This window comes from Sylvia atricapilla, chromosome 3 (genome assembly GCF_009819655.1).
Source record: "Sylvia atricapilla isolate bSylAtr1 chromosome 3, bSylAtr1.pri, whole genome shotgun sequence".
Classification (NCBI taxonomy): domain Eukaryota; kingdom Metazoa; phylum Chordata; class Aves; order Passeriformes; family Sylviidae; genus Sylvia; species Sylvia atricapilla.
The window spans coordinates 63,592,592-63,618,824 of NC_089142.1; the positions used below are offsets into that span (position 1 = coordinate 63,592,592).

Below are 26,233 nucleotides of genomic sequence, written 5' to 3' on the forward strand. Positions count from 1 at the left end.
TTTTGTTGCTTTACATGTGAAATCATCTCAGATATTGATGATTTCTTTCTGTAAGTTTTACTACCTTGCATGTTGCATCTATTTATTTTTTAATTATGTTTTCAGTTCTTGGTTACTTTTTTGGAATTTTCACAAACAGAAGAAAAAAAGAAAAAAAAAAAAAAAAAAAAAAAAAAAAAAAAAAAAAAAAAAGAAATAAATGGGGGGGTTTGAAATCAGCTAGAGGGTCAGGCATAAAGAAAGCCAAGAAACAGACAATTTTATGCAGAGAGGTTTTTGAGTGGAATTGTGCTCCTTCAGCATCTGTAATGAAACAGTGCCCTGCCATGGGAATCCTCTGCCTCAAGAAAGTATTTACAAAATGTTGAGGTTACATTGTGACCACTTCAAAAAGATACTTCATGCTTGAAAACATCAACTGTAGTTTTCTTTGGTGGAGTAACTGAGAATGCAGTTGGCATCTATCCTAAAAAGAATTATTCAATTAACACCTTAAAAGAAGTTTATGACTTTTACTAATCTGTTCACTATGGGTGACAATTTTTTACCTTGGTTTTTGTCTTTCATCTCTGTGCTGAGCACATTTCATGTTGTACTGCTTGAAGGTTTTCCTTGGCTTCTATTTTAAGTTGTGGATTGGCAGCATCCCACTGTAGGAGCTCTCTCTGGATGGTTCCCTGGCCCACAACCTGCAGGCACATAGGGCTTCAGCCATCTGCCCTATGGCAGAAATTATCTGAGGAGCTCCATGTTGCTTCCATGGTGGTTGTATCTCTTAGAGGGAGCAAATTGTATTCTAGGAGAACTGTGTGGCAGAATCCATCCTCATGGTGTATTGGTGGATTTCCATCACAAGATACAAGGTGCACTTGAAAAGAGTGATAGTGTCTTCATCTTAATACTTGGGGAAACCAGACATGCTGCAGCAAAGTGACTTAGTCAGTCAGCCACCAGGCTTTTGGCAAGGCTGGGAATACCTGTAAGTCTCCCCCATCCCTGTTCAGTGTTCTTTCTGCCTTTTCTCCCCTGTCACTCCCCAAATATTTCTGTAGCAGTCCGTGGCCTATTTCTCTTACACTGTCCCAAAACAAACAACGAGTTGTTTTAAAACATTCCGCAGTTCATTTGATCGGAACAAGTATCCGGACTAAACTCCAAATCAAGCAATTGCATTATGCCTATTGACATTCTCCCTGTGGTTTCAGCTGAATAAATCTCTTTGTTTCTCCCCTAAAGCATTGCTGTGAATGGCTATAATATTTACACAGAGATTAAAATCCCTTGGTACACCAGAGTTGCTGCGTGCGGGCTACATAACCAACGTATACAGCAGATTCTTGTAACGTCTTGTTTATCCTTCAGAAGGAAGCAGAAACTTGAGTGAACCTCAAAGCTTCAACCAGGCTTGAACTATTTTCATTTCTTCTGAGAGAGCCCGGAAGAGCTTTTGTCAGGCCAGGCTGCTGGGGTTCTCCCCAGGCTGGTTTGGGTCCTTAGGAACAGAAGAGACCAAGCAGAAGGGAAAGCCTGCTCTGGCTGCTGGCCTGAGCTCAGCGGATGTGGTACCCTCTTAGAACTTAGCCAGACATACTAAAGGAAACATTAACTGCACCCATGTGCCATGTGCTCAAAGTATCTTTAAACATTCCTGCTTTTTAGCATTGAAATGCTGTTGTGTTTTCACAGGTGTCTTCCAGCAATGAACCAGTCTCTCTGTGTAGACTGGAAAATTCTGCATAAAATATTCTGCATAAATAAAATGCAACATGATGGGATTTGAGACACAGTAAGAATGTGAGGTGTCTACCAGTTTAGAGATGGTAGTTACTTTTTGAGGTTGTTTTTTAACTGCAGCACCCTCTCAGTACTATTTAGCAGAGTGATATGAAAGTAACAGGAGAAAGCAAAGCATTCTTCTCTCTGCCAAGCACAGCAATGAGAAGAAATTAGTTCTGCATACTTCTGAATTACCTTCCTTGTCTTACAGATCATAAATATTACCTACCTATTTAATGGGAATCAGTGTTGGGTCAAAACTGCAGAAAGAGCAAAAAACTTTGAGTCTTTACTTCAAATGCTCTTAGTTTCTCTGCTCTGTGTTGCCATTATCCATTGTCTCTAGATGTCTTCTTCACATTGTACCTTATGCAAACCTGTATTCCCCCCTCAGACAAGAAGATGATTCCAAAACAGAAGTACGATAGAGATGAGCACCTCTCTGGAAGAACCTGTCACTGGCCTTTGCTCATTTCTTAGCTCTTCATTATCATCGGCTCCTGTCACATGTTCCAACTCTCCAGATGAAGTAAAGGCAGCAAAATGCTTTCCACCTTTCCATGGTCCCTTCTTTGTGTCAGCGCTCTAGGTTCTGGCTCAGACTAACTTGGTTTTTGTGGAGGTTCCAAGTTTCCTGGTTGTGAGTGTTTCTCCAGAGCTCTGCACCAGTGCAGTCCCAGAGACTGGTGGGCAGCTTCTGGTGTCCCAGACTCCCTCCCTGTCTTGCAGGAGGAGCAGGTCTTAGACCTGACTATCAGTTCTACCACAGTTCGTAATAAACATAACTCACCAAAACAGGGGAGAGGAAAACATTTTCAACTTTTCCACCTTCTGATTCCTCCTTTTTCTGACAGCCATTTTGATGGAGGTTCTTTTATTCCAGCAGAAAGTTTCTGTCCTCTTGGTTTCCAAAAATGTCTTCTAATTTTATGCTTTGTGTGTATTTTCTTCGGATTATTTAAATCTGTTTTTTCCATCTTAAGGATGCAATCCATGGTCTTTTTGGATCTGTGTTTTTTTTGCCCCATGTACTTTTTTTCCTCCTTCTTGACCTAAGGGTCAAAGGGTCAAAATGACCTCATAGAGTTTTTTCAGCTTATTTTCCTACTTCACTTTTTCAGTAACTCAGTGTCACCTGTAGGATCTCTTGTCAGTCATGGGGATGGGAATGACTGACACCTCAATTGTCAGTCCTTCATTTGCTTTCTTGCCACGAAGCTCAGACTCCTGGTGGTACCAACTGATATCTCAGGTATCCTTCGGGACTGTTGAAGCTCTCCGTTGACACACCTGAGAGGAAGCAATTCCATCTCAGCAACATGGAGACAACATAAGTCCTTCTGATCTCTGGAAACGCAGCTGTTCTATTAAAAACGTCTCCTAATGCATACTCTTCTCCAGTTAGTTCCCCCCAGGGCTAGCAATCACTCAAGTTACAGGTCCTATGGGTAAGAAGAGTCCCTGATATCCGTTGGTCCTACAGAAATACCACACAAATACCCAGCTATTCCAGCCAAGTAATTCTGCACCTGCTTCTATTTACAACTTTAGCAGTCTTTGGATAGAACATCTCTGCTTCAGATTTACTGTTCCTTTTGACTAATACTGGGTTTATACCTGTAGATTTTCACCATTGTACATTTCCAGCACTATCCATCTATAGATCAGGTGTTAGGAAGCAGGTATAATCTGCTTTTTGATACTTGGAGGATGGAAAACACAGAAGCCAAGAATATAAACTTCATCAGAGGCTGTTAGGTTAGAGAAATGGACAGAATTAAGAGAACCTGAATTCCCAGTACTTATATCAGAATTCTCCCTCTCAGGGTGGCAGTGATATGTGCAAGTATTCAGGATATTTTTTAGCTGGCAGTACTGAAAAGTTTCATAGGATTCACTGCAATATTTTTCCTCCTCTGAGACATTACAGGTGCTTCATAGAGCACAGTGACAATTCCTTAAAAGTGCCATAAGCCCAGTGTACTTGTCTGTTTCTTGAAGAGTGTCTGTTAAAATCACTCAGTTTGTGAGTGCTGAGGTAAAACAGATTAACAATCTCTGAGGGTTTTGTGTAACGCTAAATCGTGGTGCCTGCACAGTGACTTAGCCAGTTTACCAGGTTGCAGGAGGATTGCTAGGTGGGGCATGAGGAGGCAGTGAGAGCAACATACCTTAGGAATGTGCCTGTGGCACAAGAGACAAGTACTTACATTAGAAATGGTTTGTCAGAAGGTAAGAGACTACTTCTTTGTTCTCATTGAAACAAGCATGTACTTTGTGACAACAACACACACGCTGTTTATCTTTTCAAGCCCTTGGTTTTCCGTTCTCCTTTCAGTGCAGAGGACCTTTCATGTGATTCTCTGCAAGGAGCTGCTGGTGCCACCACATCAGCTGGAGTCACACCGGGGCTGCTAGAAGCTAGTCCCTGGCCCCAGGGATTATATACAGATGCTTTCTTCCTCATCAGTTTTGCCGAATTTGTCATTCTGAATCCCTGTCCTCTCTGATGAGCAACACCAGTGGCTACCAGAGTCCACAGTGTGGGTGTTCTTTACTTGCTACTGGAGCATGCACTAAACATGCACAGTAGTAAAGAGCATTTGCCCTAAGAGAGATTTTCAGCATAGTAGGGTAATAAAGAAGAGAAGAACATAGATACAGGTCTCCTGTGGTGGACATAGCACTGACTGCAGTGCTGCTGGACATGGGAGAATACAAAAGGCAGACAGGACAGTTGTTGCTTCCAGCCACATTTATCATGCACCCAGTTTGCAGCTACTTCTGACTTCATAATGTTCAGCATCTGTAACCTGATGTCTGGCTGCTGTCTGCTCACACGTCCCTGCAACTAGCTGGACTTATGGATGGTATTGTTTAAAAGATCTGATTCTGGATTTTGATGTTACTGATATCTTCTATCTTCTGACTGCTGTTTATTTAAGTAGGTGTTTTCAGACAAACCTAGCATTATCAGTGTAGTAGTCAAAGGTTTGAGCTGTCCCCTAGAATGGGATTGTCTTCTAGCTGCAGTACCAACAGAGATTTTAAGGGGGTTTGAAAATCTTTACTTTCCAGTATTACTCAGGAAGCAAGTGAGGGTTTTACAGTGCATTTGTAAATTGCAAATAAAATACTCCTCGCTACCCTCCTTTGAATTTCACTGAAATCATAAATACATCAGCATTTTACCAGTATACCTGAGTCTTAAATGTTCCTCTGGTTGATTTTTTTGAACCATTTTCCCTACAGATTTCTGTTGTCCCTCTTCAGAAAACAGAATTATAAAAGGAGTAAATCCTTACAGCTTTGCATGAGATTGCGCGTACATGTAAAGCCAAAACCAAAGCTTAAAGAGTTTCAGAATATGCTGCATTTTCTAAAAAAAATTCTTCAAAATCTCAAAGTTATGTTCCTGTAATAGTAACACCAAAGCAAATTCCTTCCCTGACCATATCCCATAGAATGATTGAAGGATGTAGCCCCGTAGTGTATATTTCTGAAGCTGGGCTGTCTTGTTCTCCATAATCCTGTGTTTATTTGGGCTCTAAATCATTCTAACTAGAAAAGGCCTCGCACCAGTGCAAAGAGTTACCCTGATGGGCTTCCCTGCAGTACTGAGGTTGTGAACATTTACTGCTGTTAAGTCAATTTATGCAGTTTCCCAGAGCATATTAGTCTGGACCACAAATGACATCTATTCTGGTAACAAACCCACGGTAAGCACTGGTTCTGAGCAGCATCCTGCAGCTGGTTGTTGATGCTGCCCTCTTGTTAATGAGCTGCTCTGGCCCTGTTCTGGCTGGGGTAGCCAGCAGTGCCCAGGCTCTGTTGGGATGTGTTTGCCAAGGGAAGGGGCAGGAGCTGCTGCACCAGGCATTTTGGTATAGCCATCACTGGCGTTTTTTATTCAGTGCCATTAATTTTCTTTTTCAGACATCACTGTGCATTTACCATTAACAGTTTGTCCCAGTGAATGTGTTCTAACACTCCTTGTTTTGGAAGGAGGTGAGGTTGGCAAGTCCAGCATTGGTCAGCTTCACCATTTACCTTCTCTAGCAGTAACATTTTGAACAGACATAAAACACCCATCTGCATTATACTACCTGTGAAAGAGGGTGCATTTAGCTTCCTTTGTGAATACAGTGGAGACATACCACATACTGAATTGAAGTGCTCTCAGCCACAGGTCAGATATTTGCTGTAGTGCTGACAGCATCGTTCTCCACCAACAGCATCCTTTTGTCTCATCTGCATGTGTGTTTTGTGTGCATGTGTGTGTTTCACAGTGGCAGAAGAAGAAGAAGAATACACCATCTCTTTGGTTATTTACATATCTTGGCATGCAGATTTTTGTTACCAGATATTTTTAATTGACCAACAATTAAAATCGGTGATGTCATGGGTCCAGAAACATTTGTGATGTCTGCTTTGGTATTTTTCTCTGTCTTAAAGGAATACACGTGTTTCCATTAAAAAAAGTATACCTGGGAAGGAAGATTAATTTTCTTACTGTACGGTTCTTAATAACTGTATACGAAATATGCAAATCCCTTTCTTGGTTGGCTGCAGTAGTCCATCTGTTCTGACAGTATCTGGTATTAGATTATCCAAGACATTTGCCAGCATCTGAGTATCTAGCTTTGCAGCAAACCTCTACCAGAAGCAGAAAGAAGCTGCATTTTATGAAAGCAAGAGAATTTACACAAAGCAAGCTAACTAGACTTCAAGCTGCTGAAAGATTACTTACATCCCTGAGGAAAAGAAGTAAACAATCTTTTTTGTGTGTGCTGCTTTAACTGCAGCCTTTTCAGAGCCCTCTTTTTCTTACCCTAAATGCCTCTTCTGCCTGCCAAGAATCAGGATGATTAAATGTCCTTTAAGTGGTGTTCAAAGCTGCATGATGAGAATACCTATCCTCCCAATGCAGTTTCATATAGTAAATATGAAAGGAGAACATTCCTTTCAGGCATGCTGCTTCATTGCTCCTGAGACTCACTAAGGCAGAGACTTGAAATAACCAGTTTTCCCCCACAGTGACATGTGTAGCGTCCTTACCAGCGTCTCCAGCAGCATGCCTGCCTCTCTCTTGCTATTTATACAGCAGTGCAACTGAATTCAAAAGCAACAGCCTTACACAGACTAATTTTAAAGCAGTCCTCTGTTTTGTGATTTTAAATGGCGGCTACCAATAAAATTGTAAATTTAAAATAGCCCTAGAATACATTCTGTCGATAACTGTATTTTGAACTAAAACTGATATTCCATTGTCTTCAAAGTTGGGGATGGGGGGAGTTACACCAATACATGATTATTTCTTCCTTTAGAAAAAGTGGTTATTTTTTTATTTCCTGGTGGTGCTGAGAATGAGACAAATATCAATACCAGCTGTTTCTTTTCCCCAATTCTTAGAGTTTTTCCTTTATGATAAACAGAAAGTAGTTGTATGGAAAAACATTATCTAATGGCTTTCTTTGCAGTATTGGATAATGCTTATATGAATGCTGTTACAGCCTATGTAGTATTTGTGGTAAAACAATGCATGTTTCCATGTGTATAGCATTCTTTCAGACAAACTGCAGGACTTGGAGAGCTATCTGTGTCTCCTGAAATGTTTTTTTGCTGAAGTGTAATGCTTGTAAAAAGCAGACCCTTTTATTCATATTAGTCTCCGGATTTCCTTCCCCTTTTCTTTATTGTATGAGGCATTAGCATGGGAACACACTTCACGTTTCTCAGGCTTTTGTCTGTTCCTGCTGCGTTGCCTACTGGAAGTCAAACAGTACTACTTGGTTTCTGACACAACTGATTACTATGGAAATTATTACCATGTCATAAACAGAGGATTTCGTGTGTCGAATGTGCAGCAGGAACACAGACGATTCTGTAAGCAGAAGGTTCCTGGTAATAAGGAAAACGGGAAGAGAAATGCAGAAAATAGACGATGCCTTTGCAAAATCCATTGTTGCAGATTGTTCTTCAGAAGGCATAACCTGCAGGAGCATGGGGATCGAGCAGTGTGCTGGGTTGCTGGCTTTTTTTAAACGAGTGAGAAGATAAATGTGAATTTGCACTTGAGAAATAATTATTTTATTTTGACTCCAGCAGTTGGTACTGGCCAAAGTGATTTCCGAGGGCATTCGATGTATGTCCCAGATCACTGTTCCACACTAGGGAGACTGGACAGCTACCGCTCTGCCATGCAGCGCTCTGAAACCAAGGACACCAGCTGCCAGACGGAAGAAGTTAAAGTTGTGCCCCCTTCAATGAGAAGAATACGAGCACAGAAAGGACAAGGCATTGCAGCCCAGATGTCTCAGTTCTCCAGCTCATCTGGAAACATGTCAGTGATGAGTGATTCTGCTGCAGTCATATTTGCTTCTCGCCAAAATAACGACATAGGTTTTCACAGCTTGCCTCGGGTTGGTGCAAGAGTGTCTCTGCAGTCCCTCGATCAGACACAGAGCATGATGTCGAGACAGACAGAAGACATTGCTGGCACTTTACCCCACCAGATAAGTAAATTGCAAGTGGATGACAGTGTTGTGCATCTAAGGAATAATCCCACGATGGGGACCCTGTCGAGGCCAAAGTCCCAAGAGGTGAGAAGCTGTGATAGCGAGAAGTCCTCAAGCCCAGCGTGTGTGGTCTCTCCTCATGCCACTTATTCAACGAGCATCATACCCAATGCAACACTGTCATCTTCCTCGGAAGTTATCCTTATTCACGCTGCCCAGAGTGTTGGATCATTGGATAGTAAAATTTCCAGCTCCGCTGCCTTTCCAAATCCAAGAGACAATCCTGCTACCAGCAGTGCAATAAGTGGGAAAGAAGATCACCATTCTTCAAGTGGTAACTGGAGTGAGAGTAGCTCCACACGTCACTCACAGACTTCAGATACCATCCCATCTAACACTGTCATGATGCTTTCTCTTGGTGACTCTGCTGTCTCTCTGAGCACTCCTGGGAATGCAGAGGCTGGGTCTCAGAGTATGAGCTATGGCTGTAGAAGCACTGCTGCTTTAGCAAGCCCTTCCCAGGACAGCGATGGTCAGAGTGAATCCAGCTATTCTGGGGAGCGAGCACAGGCAGCAGTGAGCAGCACGGAGCATTGGTTGTACAAGTCTTCAGAAAACAGCGAGACCCCTTCACATAAGGTGGTTTGTACAACACCGGGCTGTGCCACACCCGGTAGCAACCTGAGCAGCAGCAGCCTGGAGAGGACGTCGGTCAGGGACGATTCTACTTCCCTGTATGCTGTGGATCATGACGGCTATTACGGCTCCATGCATGTGGACTCTGGACTGAAGTCAGACATGCCATGCAACAGTACTAACGGTTTTGAGAACCCCAGAGACAGCGTGGTAAATGTGTTTGAAGGAAAGGAGAAGAAACACCAGGATGACCACTCAGGCCAAGGTGACAAATCACTTGCAAGAAATATCTCATTGAAAAAGGCAAAGAAGCCACCTTTGCCGCCATCCAGAACAGACTCACTCAGAAGGATGCCTAAGAAAAAAGCCCAATCCAATGGACAAGTACTTGATGAAACCCTCATTGCCACCCTCCAGCATTCTCTGCAGCTGAATCTCAAGTGCAAAAATGGCAGCTCCCCTTCCCAGAGCCCCTGCAGTGATTATGAGGATCCCTGGGTGTTGCGCTCCCGCAGCCAGAGCTCGGTCAGTGCGAGCAGCAGCATGATGTCCACCACTGCTCCAAACCTGTACTCCATCTGCACCGTCACTCCCTCCCAGAGTGAAACGAGTAGTATAAAGTCAGAGTATGCTGACCAGTGGGGTTACTATAGTGACTATGCTGCAGTGGCAGATGACCAGGTGAAATCTCCAGTGACCCATTCTGCCAGTACGTCATCTGCTCTCAGTGATTACAGCATCAGCCACTTCAGTGATGGCTCAAGGGCTTCTGTGCCACAAGTGCCCAGTGGACTGGCCAAACCAAAGAGTGCTTCTCCAGAGAAATCCCACCGAGTCACATCGCCATCGAGTGGGTACTCCAGCCAGTCCAATACACCTACAGCGCTCACTCCAGTGCCTGTACTTGTAAAGTCTGCATCATCAGGAAATGGGAAATCTAAGCTGAAGCCTAAAGTGCCTGAAAGGAAGTCCTCTCTTCTGTCTTCAGTCTCCATGTCTTCATCATCCACGTCTCTTTCTTCAAATACATCTACTGAAGGGAGTGTGAGTGTGAAGAAACTGGACCCTGCCCTGAGCCCTTCTGTGGATTCTGCTGCACCTCCTCCACCACCTCCTCTTCCAACATCTCCACATTGCTCTGAACTTTCTCCTCCTCCTCCTCCTCCTCCAGCAGAAGTCATGGATCTGTCACCATTGTCAGCCTCTCCCACGTTCCCCCCTCCTCCGCCAGAAGCCAATGTAAATTCTACATTTGCTCAGACTGTCCCATGGTTTCCGCAAGAAGCCTCCATCAGTTCATTCTCTTCCCCTGTTCCTCCTCCTCCTTGCCCCTTAGCTGTCCCGCCACCAGCTCCACCGCTTGATCCCAAAATAACAAAAGGTGTGACAATATACCCACAGTATTCTCTTAAGAAACGCAACCAGGAGGATTCTTGCTACAGTCCAGTGAAACAGTCTCTGAACAAGCAAGAGTCATCAAGACCCGTGATGCCATTAGTAACCACCAAAGCACTCCAAATGGTGCAGTTGAGGTCCGTGAAAAAATCAACAGAAGGTGAACCATCAACTGAATCTGTTTCAGAAACCACTTCTCAGGAAAAGGGTACTGCAACTTCATCGTCACAGTCTTTGCTAAAGCCATCTCTCTCACTGAAACTCAGTACCAGCTTGGGTGATGAGGAAATGAAAGCTCAAGGCACTTCATTTAAAAATGCAGTGCAAACACTGTCTCGGGGTTCTCCTCTCATTCTCTCCGATAACACACCTGTACTTGACAGTGATCAAAAGCCTATGAGTACAGTAGGTCTAAAGAAATTTGAAGCCGATGCTCTGGGATCAGCCACTGACGACACGCCTGAGTCCTCAGTGCAGAGTGAAGACCTCCCTTCTGGCATGTCACTTCAGGGGTCACCAGCATCTCCTGACAAGACTCAGGCTGTATTGCCAAGCAAGAAACCACCTCCTATTTCAAAGAAACCCAAACTGTTCCTTCTGGTACCACCTCCACAGTTAGACCTTACAGAAGAGAAAGCAGCTGAAGGGAATGATACTGCCAGAAGCCCGACTAGGAGAGACACTGTGCTTGCACACTCTGAGGAGGCGAGAAATTGTCTTACAGATGGACTCGGTTCTAGCGAGATGGACTCTGGCAGCCTGGTTCCTGAGGGAGGAGCTGCTGGATTCACCTTCTCTGAGACAGTGGGAGCGAATGCCTTTGTGGTACAGCCTGCTGCATCACCAGTTCAAGAAGAACCCAGGCAGGAGGAGCAGTCTGCTTCTGATGAGGGAAGCAGTTCAGGCAGCAGCCAAGACAGCGGCAGTAACACTGACGGACACCTATCTCAAGAGAACGAAAGTGGTGAGTCTCTTTTCTCTCACTAATTCAGGTGCAGCAGTAGCTACTTTGGAGAAGGTGGGGAGTGAGAATAGCCATTCTAGCCTAGCATTGAGTTGGCATTCTGTAGAGGGCAGAACCTCTTATGATTTTTACAACTAAACCAAAAAAAAGTTGCAGGGATCTGATTAATACTTTATGGCATTTCATACAATTCCTTTCTGACTTCTCATTGTTGCAAACACAGAAAGAAAATGATGCTTTATTTAACCGTGCTAGTGTTAAAGCATGCTATGAAAACAGTTAATATGTTAATACTTGTTTTGCCTTTTAGTGGAAATCTTAGAAATTTTCTGTTGTTACTGTTCTCCACCTGCTATGTGTGAGCAAGCACAGGCATTTGTTTAATGCACTGCAGTCCCCTAAGCAAGCGTTGAGCTGAAATCACAATAATGACAGCGCTGCACTCAGTCCACTGGGTGCTTCTCCTTGGAGGCAGCAAGGGCTGGTTTCAGGACTATGTGCCCGTGGGGTTTGCACGACAGACTGACTGTGTCGTTCGTTCTCTTTGCATAGTGGAGGTGTTTGAATCAGACACAGCCAATAGTTCATTCCTGCCAAGCAGTACTTATGGGGAGGAGACAGACGGAGTGGCAACACCAGCAAGACCAAGGACTACTGAGGATCTTTTTGCAGCCATTCACAGGTACTGCAGAAACTTCCCTTCTTGTACTGTCAGGTCCGGTAGGTCGCTAAGAAATAAAATTAACCTGGCTTTATAAAACACCCAATTACAGCGGTCTTGGCTTTAACAGAAGGCACATATTTATCAACTTTCTATTAAAGCTATATGTGAAAAAGATAAGGAAAAGAACTTGCATTTTATTGTTTTGTAAATGTATTTAATCCATGCTGAACTAAAACCAGCCAGATTAAATGGATGTAGATTATAAGTACCTTGCCCTTTAAAAGATCAAGTTACGTCTAGTATTTATTGTACTGTTCTCAATCTGCCATATTAACTCTACTGTTGCTTTTTCTGTGTATCTTTTTGTTTTCATTCTCGTTCTTCTCCATCTCTTTTTACTCTCTTCGCTGCTTATATGGTGCAGTTTGGGACAGAGGCTCAACGCTAATGCTTCATGGCAAGCGTGGCTGAAACTGGCAAGTAACACAACATGTCAGTCATATGGCAAAACATATGGCAAACGCTGGATTATAGTTTGCCATAATCCAGCCTGAGGTCGGGTGTTTTGTGTCAAACTGGTTCATGAATGAAATGTGCGATACTGGCTCTATCGTTAATGACATTATTCATTTCCCTTGAAAATAAAATCATCCCGAAGGGCAGCTAGACTTACGTGCTGTTCACGCTAGGCGCTCAAAAAGAAGAAAGCCCGAGAAAGCCCCAAGGACAGGAAGGCCCCAAGGCAGGGCAGGGAACGCGGGCTCCCGTGGAGCAGCGCCCCCGGACCGCGGCCGGAGCCGCCCCGGGCCGGGCGGGGCGTGGCGCCAGCGCCATCGCGTGGCTGCGCCGCGCACTGCAAGCCGCAGAGGGGCCGCCTCCCTGCCAGGAGTGGGGGATTCTCCAGGTGTTCAGTCAGTTTGCACATCTGCGCATCGGGAATGAGGGACAGGAAGAGCGCGGCTGGGAGCTGGGAGGCTGCTGCATTTTGGATGCAAATGCTATTTTTTTGTTGTTTTTGAAATAAGTCCTTTCCAGACGTTAAAAAATTACATATGTATGATACTGACTTTTTATAATCTACTGTTACCCTTTAGGACTTGGCCTGTTTGAGCAATTCTGAAAATGGTCTGTTGCATGCCACTCTCTAGAACTGTGTCAAATCTGGCTTTAGAATGAGATATTTTGGCCAGTAGCCATTCTCCTCTATGTATGCAGACAGAGGGTGGATTTCTGTGTATATGCACATACCTGTAATTCATGACTTTGTGGGGAAATGGACAATGCATCTGGATATGACATTCTCAGAACTGCTTGACACATTTTTTTATTAAGACCTTGCTTTTGCTGGCTTTGGACTTGACCCACTTTATTCCTTGGTTGTTAATTAATAAAAAAGGCATTGGTTTTCCCTCAGTATTTGTGAGAGACACTACTTCAGTAATTGATGCTCTTGAATATATTCTTTGGAGCAAGACAAGGAATTTAGTGGTATGTGCATTAAGGACAGGAAGAACAGTCCAAAGTTATAAGTCATAGTTTTGTTTGAACATATATCCTATCTGTGTCTGAAAAGTCACCAAAACCAAATTTGATTCTTAATTTAAAGTTTTTTTTTTCCATAATTCATACATACTGAGAAAAGCTGGCTAGGTGCTGACAGCAAACTGACTGCTCTCCACTACATTCTCAGTCTTACCAGATCACTCCAAGCTAGGATAACTGAGTCTTTCCCTGCAGGTCTTTGCAACTGAATTTTTTTTTCAATTTAATTTGGGGTTTGGTAACAGTACAATCCCAGCACTGCAGTGTTTAAAGACATCCATCGGCAGCCAAAACCCTAATGAAGGAAATTTTTTCATTGTAACAAATGCACACACATGTTCACATACAGACTTACAGAGCATCCAAGCACCAAAACCATCTGCTGCCTACAGCACTAACACACAGTTAAATCTAGATGAGGTTCCTACATTGACTGCTCCTGAAGTCATCATTTTAGCCCTTTGCTGTCTTCTGATGTCCATTCATGCTCAGGCTGAATGGACATCGGTATTACATTCTTACTCCAGAAAGACAGGTGGGGGCAGCAGCAGCTGGTAAAAACATAACAGCTGGTACAGCTGACTGTGGGGGTATCACAAGTAAGCTATGCATAAACTTCACCATTTAGGAGAGATAGAATCACTCCAAAGTCCTGGCACAGCCTATAGCAATGTCTGTTGCTGCCACCTACTCAGCTGATGGATCCTGCTTCTTTGTTTTCAGGGGTTTCTTAATTATTAATAGGCTGTGATGCATGAACACATTTGAGCTTGCCTTGGCAAAATCTCAAGGCTTTTAAGAAAGTAAAGCTAAAGATCACATTAAGTAGAAATCTGTTTTGCAAGGGGAATGGTCTGGATTGAACACATGCTTGATAAAAATTAATATGGAATAGCATGGTAATTATAGCATGATACTTTTATATCTCTGAGAAGTCTGTTGACTTGCTTTAAACTTCTGCCAAAATACCATATTTCTAATTAGGCTTTATACAGTCTTTTCTGATTAATTCTTGCTCAGTCAGCAAAGAAACAAAGCAGCTGTGCTACAGATACCAGGCATGTACATTTCTTTAAGATTTCTAGTTATGTGAAAATCAGGCAATAAAAGTCCAGTTTCCACATATTCCCACTTTCATGGCTGTCTCTTAATTTCTTTTTGTGTTGTCCCTGCACTTTACATTTAAGTAGACAAACACTCCACTCTTTCATTTGGAAGGATAACTTTCTTGTCAGGAAGTTGGTCTCTCCTTCATTTACTTGGAAGTTGCAATGAAGAGCACCAACATAACTGTGAATTTTGTCTATGCATCTTGAGAGGAGCTGGAAAAGGTTTTTTTCTCTATTTATTTAGTATTTGGATTAGGGAGGGATTTCTTTTAATCATCTAATCCAGAATTGTTGCATGTGGCTCCCTTTTCTCCATCTTCAGCAGCAGTGCATTGCTGTGTCTTTTTTCTGAAGGAAAGTGCACTGAACTACACCTCTAATTCTCCAGAGAGTGTCAAATGAAATAGTAAAATGAAACAAAACAACCTGTATACTCTCAATGACATATTTTGAATCAAGTCCCCAAATTCACAGAGAAACAGCATGGAGTATAAATCTTTTTAGCACAATAGTCTGAGCAGTTAAAATACTGACTTCAGACAACCCAATTCACTAAATTTGCTGAAGTGTTTTGAACATCAGTATTGCCAGTTTTAGTAGTTTCATTGTTCCAGATTTGCAGAAAAAGAGTAATAAAACTTACCTTATACCTCCAATACCTGCATTAGTGCCTGTACAGTTCTGGTGGTGTTCTTACTCATGCTTTAGATTTAGATCACTTCTCCATTTTCCCTGTCTCTGCTTTTGCTTAATTCATTGTCATCCTTCTAAACTGAGTTTAATTAGAAGAGGTAAAAAGTTTCATTTTTTGTCATTCTCCTTTTTTTTTGTGTTTGTTTCAAACTCAGATCCAAAAGGAAAGTCCTTGGCCGTAAAGATTCTGAAGACGACCGTACCCGCAACCATTCTCCGTCGCCCCCCGTAACACCCACTGGTGCTTCCCCAAATTTAGGTACCCTCAAACAAGCTGGATCTATTCAGAGAAGCGTTCGCAAGAGCAGCACCAGCAATGACAACTTCAAAGCCCTGCTGCTGAAGAAAGGGAGTCGCTGTGACACCAGTTCCCGTATGTCCGCAGCAGAGATGCTGAAGAACACGGACCCGCGCTTCCACCGGACAAAGACAGACCCTGACCTTTCCGACAGTCCTGCCAGCTGCTCACCCAGCAAGAGCAAACGGGCCCAGGAAGAGTGGGCCAAGAGTGAGGGCCTGATGCCAAGGAGCATGTCCTTCTCTGGCATGAGGTACGGCCGGTCACGGACACCCCCGTCTGCTGCCAGCAGCAAGTACAACGTCCGCAACCGCATCCAGAGCAGCCCCATGACTGTCATTAGTGAAGGAGATGGGGAAGTGGTGGAACAGTCCGAGGGCAGGGTCCGGAGGACTTTGGAACAGCAGCAAGAAGGGCAGCTTGATATGTTTAACAGTGATGAAATGGACGTGAATGACTTTGCATACACTGAGGAGGCAGGCAAGGAGACCTTGGATCCAGGCCATGTAGACTTAATGACTCAACCAGGTGCTTCAAAGAAGTATCTAAACTCTTCAGCTGAAGAAAGTTAAAAGGTGGTGTGACAAAAGGCTTTGGATATTAGTCTAGAAAATCACAGGGACTAGATTCCAGAAGAAAGCCCAGACCAGGACAAGGTTACTTTGCTGAGCATTTATTCCACGAACTGCATGTGTCTGTTTAAATGCTAAAGTGACGATGGTTCTGCATGGTTGGGTTGGGGTGGGGAGCACTTGCTTTGAATGAGTGGTCTGTGGCTTGAAGAAAGTTAACAGTTGAATTTTTTGTGTAAAGCCTTAGAAGTCCTCTTGTGGGGTGGGGTGGGGAAGTTTTCTCAAGAGTCTGTAGGGGTGTGAAGTTTTTCTTTTTCTTGAGACTGCAATTGTGCAAGCAAAATCTAGGAATAAGCCTGAAATGAGAAGGCTCTTCTGGTACAGGCTGGACATTTGGTTCAAAAGCATTGTAGTGATGCAGCATAGTGCATTCATTAAGCAGAGGGAGGCACAATGAGGCCCATTCACCTCTGAGAGAAGGTGGCATGGTTGTTGCTGGAGTTCCATGGCTCATTAGTAGAGTATGGCCCAGCGTTCAATGGAGCATGTCCTGCTAGAGCAGTGAGCTCACCGGGTTATGGACTCGTCCAGGGTACTGTACTTGTAATTCATTTTCCTGATGGAAAATGAGCTGTGTAGTTAAGGTGGAAAAGGGAGCTGATTTTATAACACACTACTAGCTGCTATGCAGCCACACACGTTCACTTGGTGAGACACACATTTCCAGGTGAATTGCTTCCTTGATTGGAGTATTCCCTTAGAGAACTAGAACAGCTGGATGTGTGCAGAGGGGACAGGCAGACATCAGCAAAGCGGGAGATGAATGAAACAGTGTACTGCCAGAATTTGAAAGGGTTACCGCCATGGTTTAGGAACGATATTCCCCAATTTAGTGCTCCACTGAAACACTCCAAACCATGTACCACTTACTCACCCCCCTCTCCTCTTACCTCTGTGGGTGGCTGAAGAGGAGAATTGGAGACACAAAAGGTGAAGGTTGAGGGCTGATAAAAGAAAAATCTACTGGAAACAACAATGAAGTAGGAAAATAGACAGTAACCGCAACACACGGAGTGCGCACAAAAGTGGTGAATGGCTCACAGGTGACTGCTCACCACGCAGAACCTGGTAATGTGTGACCTGCTGCCCCAGTTCCTTTTCCCCAGCAGCGTTGTGAGGTGGTGTAGAACAACCTCTGTGTCCTGGCCACAGCCTCTTCTGGCTACTGCAAAAAATGAACCCTGTCCTGGCCGGAACCAGGACTGCTGTGTTTCTGGATTAGAAAGAGAAATTTGACTTGCACTACAAAGCTGTAGGTGGAGCCTGTCTTTCAAAACTGAAACTTGGGAGTTATGTTTTGCCAGAAATCTGTCTTTCATTTGTCAAGATGGGGAGACTATTACTTTTCATCACTTGAAATACAGATACTTGCTAACTTTTGGTTACCAAAGAATAAGTTACAGTTACTTTCCTTTTTGATTTGCCTGCAGTATTGCTCTTCTTTTTTAACCTTAATAATTTAGTGAGGTTTGTTTTTACTGTATATTTTACAGATAATAAGAACATTTAACGGTTTTCCAATTGTAAAGAAGACCATTAATTAAAACTGAAATATTGGCTGGAGGTTTTGGATCTTGGTAGGAATGAAGCTTTTAATTTTTAATAAGAATTTTGCATCATTTGATGGCATGCGCAGTTTTTGTATGGTTTGTAAATATTGAAAGTTGTTAAAATATCTTTTGATCTCCTTACTGTAGAATTTTTACATTTTTAGATTGCTTTGAAGAAGAAAAAGCACTCTTTGTAGATTATTTATTTTAGAGAAATATGCTTGTAATCTCTTTCTTCAATCCTTTACTTGTTAGTTATGTAAATTTCAGGGGCCTTCATTTAACTCTTCCCTTCACAAGAAGGGAATAGTGCTGAAAATGCTGTGACTTTGCTTCAATAAAGAAAAAGCCTGCCAGTTGCCATATTGTCTTTTGAGTTGCTTAAAATCTCCTTCAAAAGATGTGTCCCACAGTGTATGGCAACCCACAGAATGCCATAATCCCTGCATCCAGCAACTAATTTCCTGTTTTCATTGCAATATTTACTAATTGACTTTAGCGACAACTAAAGTGTACTCACACATCCATCCCATTTTGGTACCTCAAGCCTGAGACTAAAAAAAATTAAATAATCCTAAAATTTTTCCAGTGTTGTGTGAGTGTTTCTACTACTTCTGTCCTACTTGCAACCTGTCCCAGGAAACTAAAATTCTTGAAGAACCAGATTATAAGCAGAGTGAGTGAGAAGTGAAAATGGACAAGTTGAATCCAGCTGCACTCAGTAGAACAAGAGTGGGATTAACTGGTGCGCAGCAAACTTTCTACCATTTTTATATGCTAACTATTGAAACAGCCATTGGATTTTTTAAGTGAAAATAAAACCTAATTGGATAAAGTAGATTGTTTCAGATATTATTAATACTGATCTGAACTATGTTCTGTTACAAAGAGATAGCAGTGGCAGAATGTTTTGCGCTAAACATCTTGCAAATGTTGCTTTGGTCTGTCTCGCACAGCTGATCCCGTGAAACATGAAAAGACCAAGTCCTTTTCACAGCAGGTGCTGTCCCTTTGAAAGCCGTGCTAAGTGCTCACCAGTCCTCATGCCACCATCCTGACAGGATAATGTGTAGTAAATAATACTCAGGCTTTGTTTTATTGTTTACAGATAGAAAAATCATCTAAGTGAAAAATGGATTCACTGGGCAAAATTGTAGCTCTGGTGCCTGCAGCTTCTGCAGCCATTTGCAGCCTTTTGCATCAAGTGCCTGTAGCAGGGAGCACAGCCAGATTGTTCCCTGGTGATGGCCGGCTGATGCTGTGCCAGTTATTTTTGTGGGCTATGTGGGGAAATCTTTGGAAAAGCCCAGCTTAAATGCAGACCATCTTGTCAGTGCAGGTAGATGAGATTAAACTTGAATGTAGCACAGGCTGAATTTCCTCTCTGGCCACAGGTAGCCTTGCTGCTTGTCTAAAAGTTGAAAGTTCCTATCTGGTGAACTTGGTGAACTGGAGCTGAAGCTCAGGCTTTGGCTAACATGCAGAAGGCAGTGTTCATGCAGCCCTACTCATGTTGCTACATGACTTCATTTTACACAGTACAAGGTGTAGCGAAATACCTTAAATGTGCTGAAATATGTTTAATGGTGCTTATGTAATTTACTTAGATAGCTGATGTAACTTTCTTACAGAGGTGTCACCCTGTCATCTCCCCACAGGCAGAACTGATTAATTATTTTGTCACGCTTACAGCTTCAGTTACTTTCTTAGACAATAAGGTTCTTCCATAGGGAGGGTTTGTAGTTGAGGTTTTATTGGTCTACAACTGTAGATTAAATTTAGCAAACCTTTGCTTAAGACATCCAGAACAGAAGGAGAGGAGGACACATGCAAACTTGCCTGTGCTGAAGGAAAAAAGTAGACTTGTCATCTTGATGCTTAATGCATCATACTGTCACAAGGCTTGTTTGGAGTTAGAGCTGTCTACAGTTTGCCTCTAGAACAAGAATCTTTATTGAAGCTAGATGTGAGATTAATTTCTGGTTTCCATTTTACTGGGAATGGTTTTCAGCTTCAGTCTTCTTCTAAATTCTGCCCTGTATTAACTCATTTTGTGTTTTGTTCCTTTATGTTCAAAGTTCTGCTGTGAGATGTAGGCAGCCCAAATAATCCTGTGAATTACAGCACTCCATTTACTCTGTTAATACATTCAAAGGCTCTGGGGCATTTACAAGCCATCACTAGTGCTTATATACTGGAAAGAAGAACTTACTACCTTAATTGAAATGATGGAGGTTATGCAAGGAGCAATAGCTTGGTGAGAGGAGGTTTGGAAGGCTACTGGACATCAGTTTAAAGATTTGGGAAGAAGTGGATTTGCTGAAGACAGGAGTTTGAGAAACCATGACTGGGATGCTGGTTCCTGTATAAGGCTTGGCCTGAAAGAAGGCACTGGCAGAAAAGGTGAAGCAAGGAGAATACTGAGAAGTATGGTGAATGCACAGATTAAGGTATGGGATGGGCAGGCTCGTGCAGATTCTAGATGATAAAGAAGTTTCAGCAAGTACAGAAGAGAGAAAAAGGCGAAGGAACAATGGAATAGCCACAGCAAGGAGGAAGAAAAATTTTAGCCTGTATGTTTTATTCTGATTCCAAGGGGGTAGAAGGCCAAAGTCAGTCAAACATGGGGAAAAAACTGAAACAACCCCCCTAACAAATGAGCAAAATTGGGGGAGCTTAGAGAAGCAGTAAGAGGCTGAAGTGAGGACTGCCCTAAGAGACCTTAGGCAACACTGGATAGGTGACTAAAGCACAACTGTTCCATAAAACCACCGTGCCTGAAGTCGGGAAAGAATAAAGGGGATTGGGATGATCAAAGTTCAGATTGATTTTGTCTAATTTCTACCAACTACTCTGCATCCAGTGGTTCCAGTGGACTGGGTACAGGTCTCCAGACACCTGCATTGGGATAACTTGCTAAACCTTCAGTCATTCCCTGAAGCAAAGAGAGGCCACTCATGCATGCAACACAGGGATGAATGTGTTAATACTATTGCAAGCAAATAGATATTGTTAGGTATTCTTTGGATACCACAAAGTTCTGGAAAAGTAATTTATAGCAGCAGTCGCTGTTCAAACAAAACCATTGCCACAGTACATTTGAGTGATTCAAAACGATGCATTGTTTGCTTTTATAGGAGAGGATTAAAAGGATGGACTTGATAGGTAAAACAAAGTGTTACATAACTTGTGACGTACATAACAGTGGCAATGAGGAATCATTTTATCTGTTTTATTTAAAATAACTTCAGTACTTACAAAAGGGAACACAATAGCTTTATAATGCCCTTGGTAGCTTTCTGAGTTCCCCCCTTATACTTAATTCTCTGAATAACTTTCAGAAGTGATTTCTTGCATGGTTAAGACTAGAAAAGTCTTCTGGTAAAATTGATAACTTTCTTGGTTCTAAAGGGGTGTTATCAACTTAAATCACAGTGCAGCATTAAAATCTTAAAACTACTCAGTGCTGGATTGTGACTGCAGCTATACTGATGTGAATTAATAAACACTCAACAGAGTAAAATATAGAAATGTTTGATAAAGATGTGCTGTGTCATATATTATCCTGAAAAACTGGGTAAAAGCCTTGATAGTGCTTTCCCAGCAGAATGTTGGGTACATTTTGTGTTGCAAATTTAGCTCTTTGCAGTTGGATTCTTTCACATAATGTGCAGCCAACCTTTTAAGGGGCAATCAATGCTTCTCCCAACAATGCTAATGGAAAATGTAATTGATTTTTAGTTGGAAATTGTCTGTTAATAGTGAATCCAAATGTATGAGCATGTGGGGAGGTATACAGAGAAGAAAATCGAATCCCAGTGTACCTGAGTTTCTTCTGTCTGTAGAACACTGGTGTATTTGTGTACCAGCCTTCAGTATAAAACCAGATTTGTTAGCTACTGAAGGGGAAAAAAAAAATATCTGTCAAGACACATAAGGTAGCAGAAGTTCCTGTATTTTCACTGCCACTGGAAAAAATCAGCAAAAATTTAAGTTCTGTGTTTTGGTGGTAAAAACTAATTTGTGAGGGGAAAAAATGTAAATTGTGAAAACAAAAATCTCAAAAAACCCCAAACAAAAAACCCCACCCAAAATTCCAAAACACCACAAGATTAAATCCTGCAACAAGAAACTAAATGAACTATCTGCTATCTGAAGAGGAATGTTGCTCATGTGCATCTTGGTAGTACACTAATCTTTCAAAGTCAAATATCTGTTCAGTTTACTTTTTCCAGGCTGTTTCTAACAGTCTTTTCACACTGGGTTGCAGAAAATGGACACAGAAATTCCTGCCTTTGAGAGTAAAATTTGGGAAAAACCCCTGATTTCTAGGTCTGTTTAAGAAAGAGCATTACAATGACACAAGAATTCAGTGCCTAGTGCAGCATCACCAGTTGAGAAGCTGCCTTAGTAAAAGATGGTCCCATCATTTTTGCCTTAGTCAGGGTGTTATAGTGTGCTGCCTGGAAATGGTGATTTTGCAAATTGCTGTGCCAACTGGGAGCTGCAGTGTAGTTCAGAAGACTTAAAAGGCAAAGCCCAGGTCTGTGTAGTCAGTACAGCCGTCACAGACTAGGAAATGATGATGACTTTGATGTATTTGTAAATAAGTAATTTTGTACTAAGACTTTATTGAGTCCTGGTACAAAACAAAAATACATGTAAGAAAAGATCCTAATGGTGCACAAATGGGAAAATGGTGCACAGGGAACGTGGCTGTGAGCAGAGGTCATGCAGTTGCACAGGAGTCCAAGTTTGGATCTAAAGTCGCTTAAATCCATTTGCAAGCCATGGATAGACAGTGTCAAAGCACTGGTGATCCCAAATGAGGTTGCCATATTCCCATACACATCACACTTGGATCTTTTAGGGCAAAGATCAAACAAACTTAGGGCAAAGATCAAACAAACTTAAACAGAAAGGTCTCTTGTGATGTGATACACAGGGAAAAAAAAGTGTACCTCAATGTAATATTCAAGAGACATCCCTTTATTTATTCAAACACAGAACATTAAGCTTGGTTTCTCCATTTACTGATGTATTTTCTGCAGATTTCAAAATTTGTCAGAATTTAGGATTGTGACATGTGGAAACATGGAAAGTAATTGATAGGTTATTTCTGAGTTTAAAAAACCGGAAGCAGTACTCTGGGTTTAGACTGTTAAGCACAACTCAAGGCAAGCTGTGTAACATAAAAGGTTTTTTTTTTGAAGGGCTGCTTTGATGTTCAGGACTGACTCCAACAAATTAGCCATCAAATTCATGAGGTGAGTTTTCTTGCATGGTGTGACAACCTCATGTGGAGCCATGTTGGATTTTGGGAACAAAGAATCTAAAAAATTACTTTCTGTGCTGCAGACTTGCTCTCTGAAATGGTTGCCAGTGTCTGGGAAATTGTGACCACTTGGAACTGAAAGTCCATGTTAGAAATTATCTAAAAGAGTTGCTGAGAAAAGAGGGAAGAAAGTGTCTTGACAATAAACTGAAATGCCTTTCTCAAAAGTCACTCTGGTTGTTACTCTTGTTTGTTGGACTTTTCCTTCTGTGGACTAACCAGATCTCATGACATCTCTTAACTCCTGTAGAGTGCCTTAGCAGTACTCTTCCAGCAGGTGTTTCCTCATCCTGCTTGAAACATCTTGCTAGCATCAAGAGTCTTTCTTTGTGATAGTGGAGCATCTTTTGGAAAGCCTGGCAAGAATAATAAATATGAAGGGAATCTAAGCTTGATTGTCCTTTATGCCCTAGTCTGTAGACGATGGACTTCCAAAGTTTGTCTATTTAGGAAAATGCCATCAGGAGCAGCAACTCCTGCTTCTGTGCCAGTCCTGCATACCTGACAGCAACAGGGGCCTCCAGCCTTGTTGGCTCTTCAGTTGGTACAAACAGCCAAAACCTTTTTGCTAAATTCTGGATCCAAAGAAGAATTTCCCACTCTCACCTTTTCTAACGTGACCTGCCAGACCTTTGACGTGTCTCTTGGCATGCCTGCTTCCCTTAACCCCAGCCCCAGATGCCACATCTTCATTCTGCTCCAGCAGAGCTCCAGAGCTTGACACTGACCTCCAGGCTCTTGCTCAGTGTCCCGTTCATACCCAGCTCCCACAAACAAGAAGCTCAGCTCTGTGTCCTCAGCCACTCCAGCCTCCTTGCAGCATGGAGCTCTGTGCCCACAGTACAAGGCTGTTGCCCACAGTCTATTTTACTGGGCTCTCCTCACCTGCAAACATTTGGGTTCCCTAAATGCCTGTGAAGAGAGGTGGGCCTTAGGACAGAAGACAGTGAATGTTACCTTTTCAGTGAACAGATTGGCAAGACAGATTGGTAACATAACTGGCTGCACATCTTGATTTGATTCTTAAAAGCCTGATGTCCTCTACCTCAGAAGTAGAATTCCATCAAATAGGGCCTAATTGGGAATGTTAGATATTAATCTTAAGTTTTACCTGGTAGCCTTCAATTCTGCTTTTTAGCAGTCTGTAACTCTGAGAAGATACTGGAATGTGGAATTCAGTTTATTTCCCTCACATTTGCAAACTGCTTAAGTTTTTCCCTCCCCTCCCTAGCTCCTGCTGGCACAATGTTTTTATTGTGATATGAACAACCAACGTGGGATAATAGCAGAAGACTGGTGAGGAGGATTATAAACACACTGAAGTGACTTGCAGCTGGGGTGTAGAAAAACACATACATCATACTAATTGTTGTTTAGCCTTGTGTGTTTGACAAGTAGAACATCTGTGTTTAGATAACATAAGCCTGTGAGAGACCTAGAGGCACTCTATCACACATGCTTGAGATTCCTTCTTGATGCTCCTTGCGTCAGGAAAGATCAAAGCACAGTGGTAAAATACCTGTGTGAATGCCTGATAAACAGGCAAGGACAGCAGGTTTGGTGATCCTCTGGTGTGGACCAAACTCTGTGGTGCCTGTGTCCCACTTGTGTGCCTCTGCCTGGCTGCTGCCTTGGGGATCCCCTGGTCAGTGAGGTAAGGGAGATAAATGTCATCTTTGTGCTTTTCTGGTTGTTCCTGTGTCCTGCCTGTGCTGACTCACACAACTAAGCAGGGGAAATATGTGATAATAGAAAGTAATACGTAATCGGATGAGACACAATCTACAGAAACTGTGGCCTTGGTCAGATTAAAAAAAAGAAACGTGAAGTTTTTGTGTGAGAATTGCCCCAGTCAATGCCTGCCATAGGAGGGTAATGACTATTGCTGTACTACATGCTAATTCAGACCAGGTTTTGTCTCTAGGCAGCACATGATTTAATTGATGAAAATGAAAAATTAGTTCCCTAATGCAGGAAAGTAGGTGCTTTATCCAAGTTTATTATTCTGGAGATTACTTTTGGATTTATGGGGACACAAACCATTTGACAGCACCACACAAATTAATCCACACCTGGCAGACCCACATATTTCTCCTCTTTCTTCAGCAAAGATACCCAGTTCCAAGGGATTAGTTGCATTATTCTGGTGTCTGAGTGGCATAAGAGAAGACAGCAAAGGTGGATGCAGATTGGATGTGCACCAGGCTCACTGGGGCAACATCAATATTGTCATTCCTTCGGAAGATCAGGTGAGTGAAAACAGCTCAATGGCACACAGAAACTCAGGCAGATCAACTAAAGAACATGGAGTTCAAGAAAGCATCTGTCTCAGTGGCTTGTTCAAAGTCTGCATTTGCTTCTTTAATTCTGCAAATAAATCTAATACAACTTCATTGTTCTGCTGTAGTTCTGAGGGCAACAGAGTACAAACACCAGCTTTCCTGCACCTTTTCGACTTGTTGGATTCTTTGCTGCATCACAGAGAGCCCACTAGAAGAACATTTTCACCCTGTTTATGGAGCCTTTTCTTCTACGTGGGTTTTCTCAGCGAAAGAGATGAATCCTACTGTCCTTTCCTTAGTGAGGCCACTGTTGTAGTCACTTTCACTGAAATCTGAAATCTGAGTTTCCATGAAACTGAAAGAAACTTTGTGCTTTGGAAATTGCCTGATTCCATCCAGATTTCACAGAGAGGCCGTAACAGGGGGGAAGAGCCAGTGGGAGAACAGTCAGGTCCCATAGCATAATCACATTACATTAGACTGGTGTTCTGAGGAAACCTTGCTACCCATCACACCCTTTTTCCTCAGCTACCTGGTAGGCTCCTGTGACCCAGGGAAGTACACATCACGACTAATCCTGAAGACTGTTTTGTGGCAAGCCTGTCAGGAATGGGGGCAGCTCTCTGCGGGCCAAGCACTTTGCAGATCACACAAAACACGTTGATATCCCTGAGTGGTCTTTTTTCAGCTCAGTTGTTTTCTCCTCACTGAGAACTGGAAAGCATTAAGTTTACTTACAGATGGGCACAAGAAAAGACCACAGCTCTCTGTGGAATTGGGAAGACTAGGCCAGGTTGTGGCAGCCAAGTCAAAGTCTGGAGCAGCACTAGCACCTAATT

The 26,233-nt window shown here is 42.6% G+C and overlaps 1 protein-coding gene across 5 annotated transcripts in view; it reads left to right on the top strand.

Moving 5' to 3' along the window:
• Window positions 1-18,612, top strand: part of NHSL1 (NHS like 1) — a 102,672-nt gene extending 84,060 nt beyond the window's left edge. For 3 of the 5 annotated variants that reach the window (XM_066315580.1, XM_066315583.1, XM_066315581.1), the window contains 3 exons: window positions 7,882-11,289; window positions 11,842-11,971; window positions 15,453-18,612. In XM_066315580.1, coding sequence (XP_066171677.1) covers window positions 7,882-11,289; window positions 11,842-11,971; window positions 15,453-16,167 — 4,253 coding nt within the window. In that variant the 3' untranslated portion in view covers window positions 16,168-18,612. The remainder of the gene's footprint in view (window positions 1-7,881; window positions 11,290-11,841; window positions 11,972-15,452) is intronic. The other 2 variants (XM_066315582.1, XM_066315584.1) reach the window with 1 other exon arrangement.
• Window positions 18,613-26,233: the final 7,621 nt, after the last annotated feature.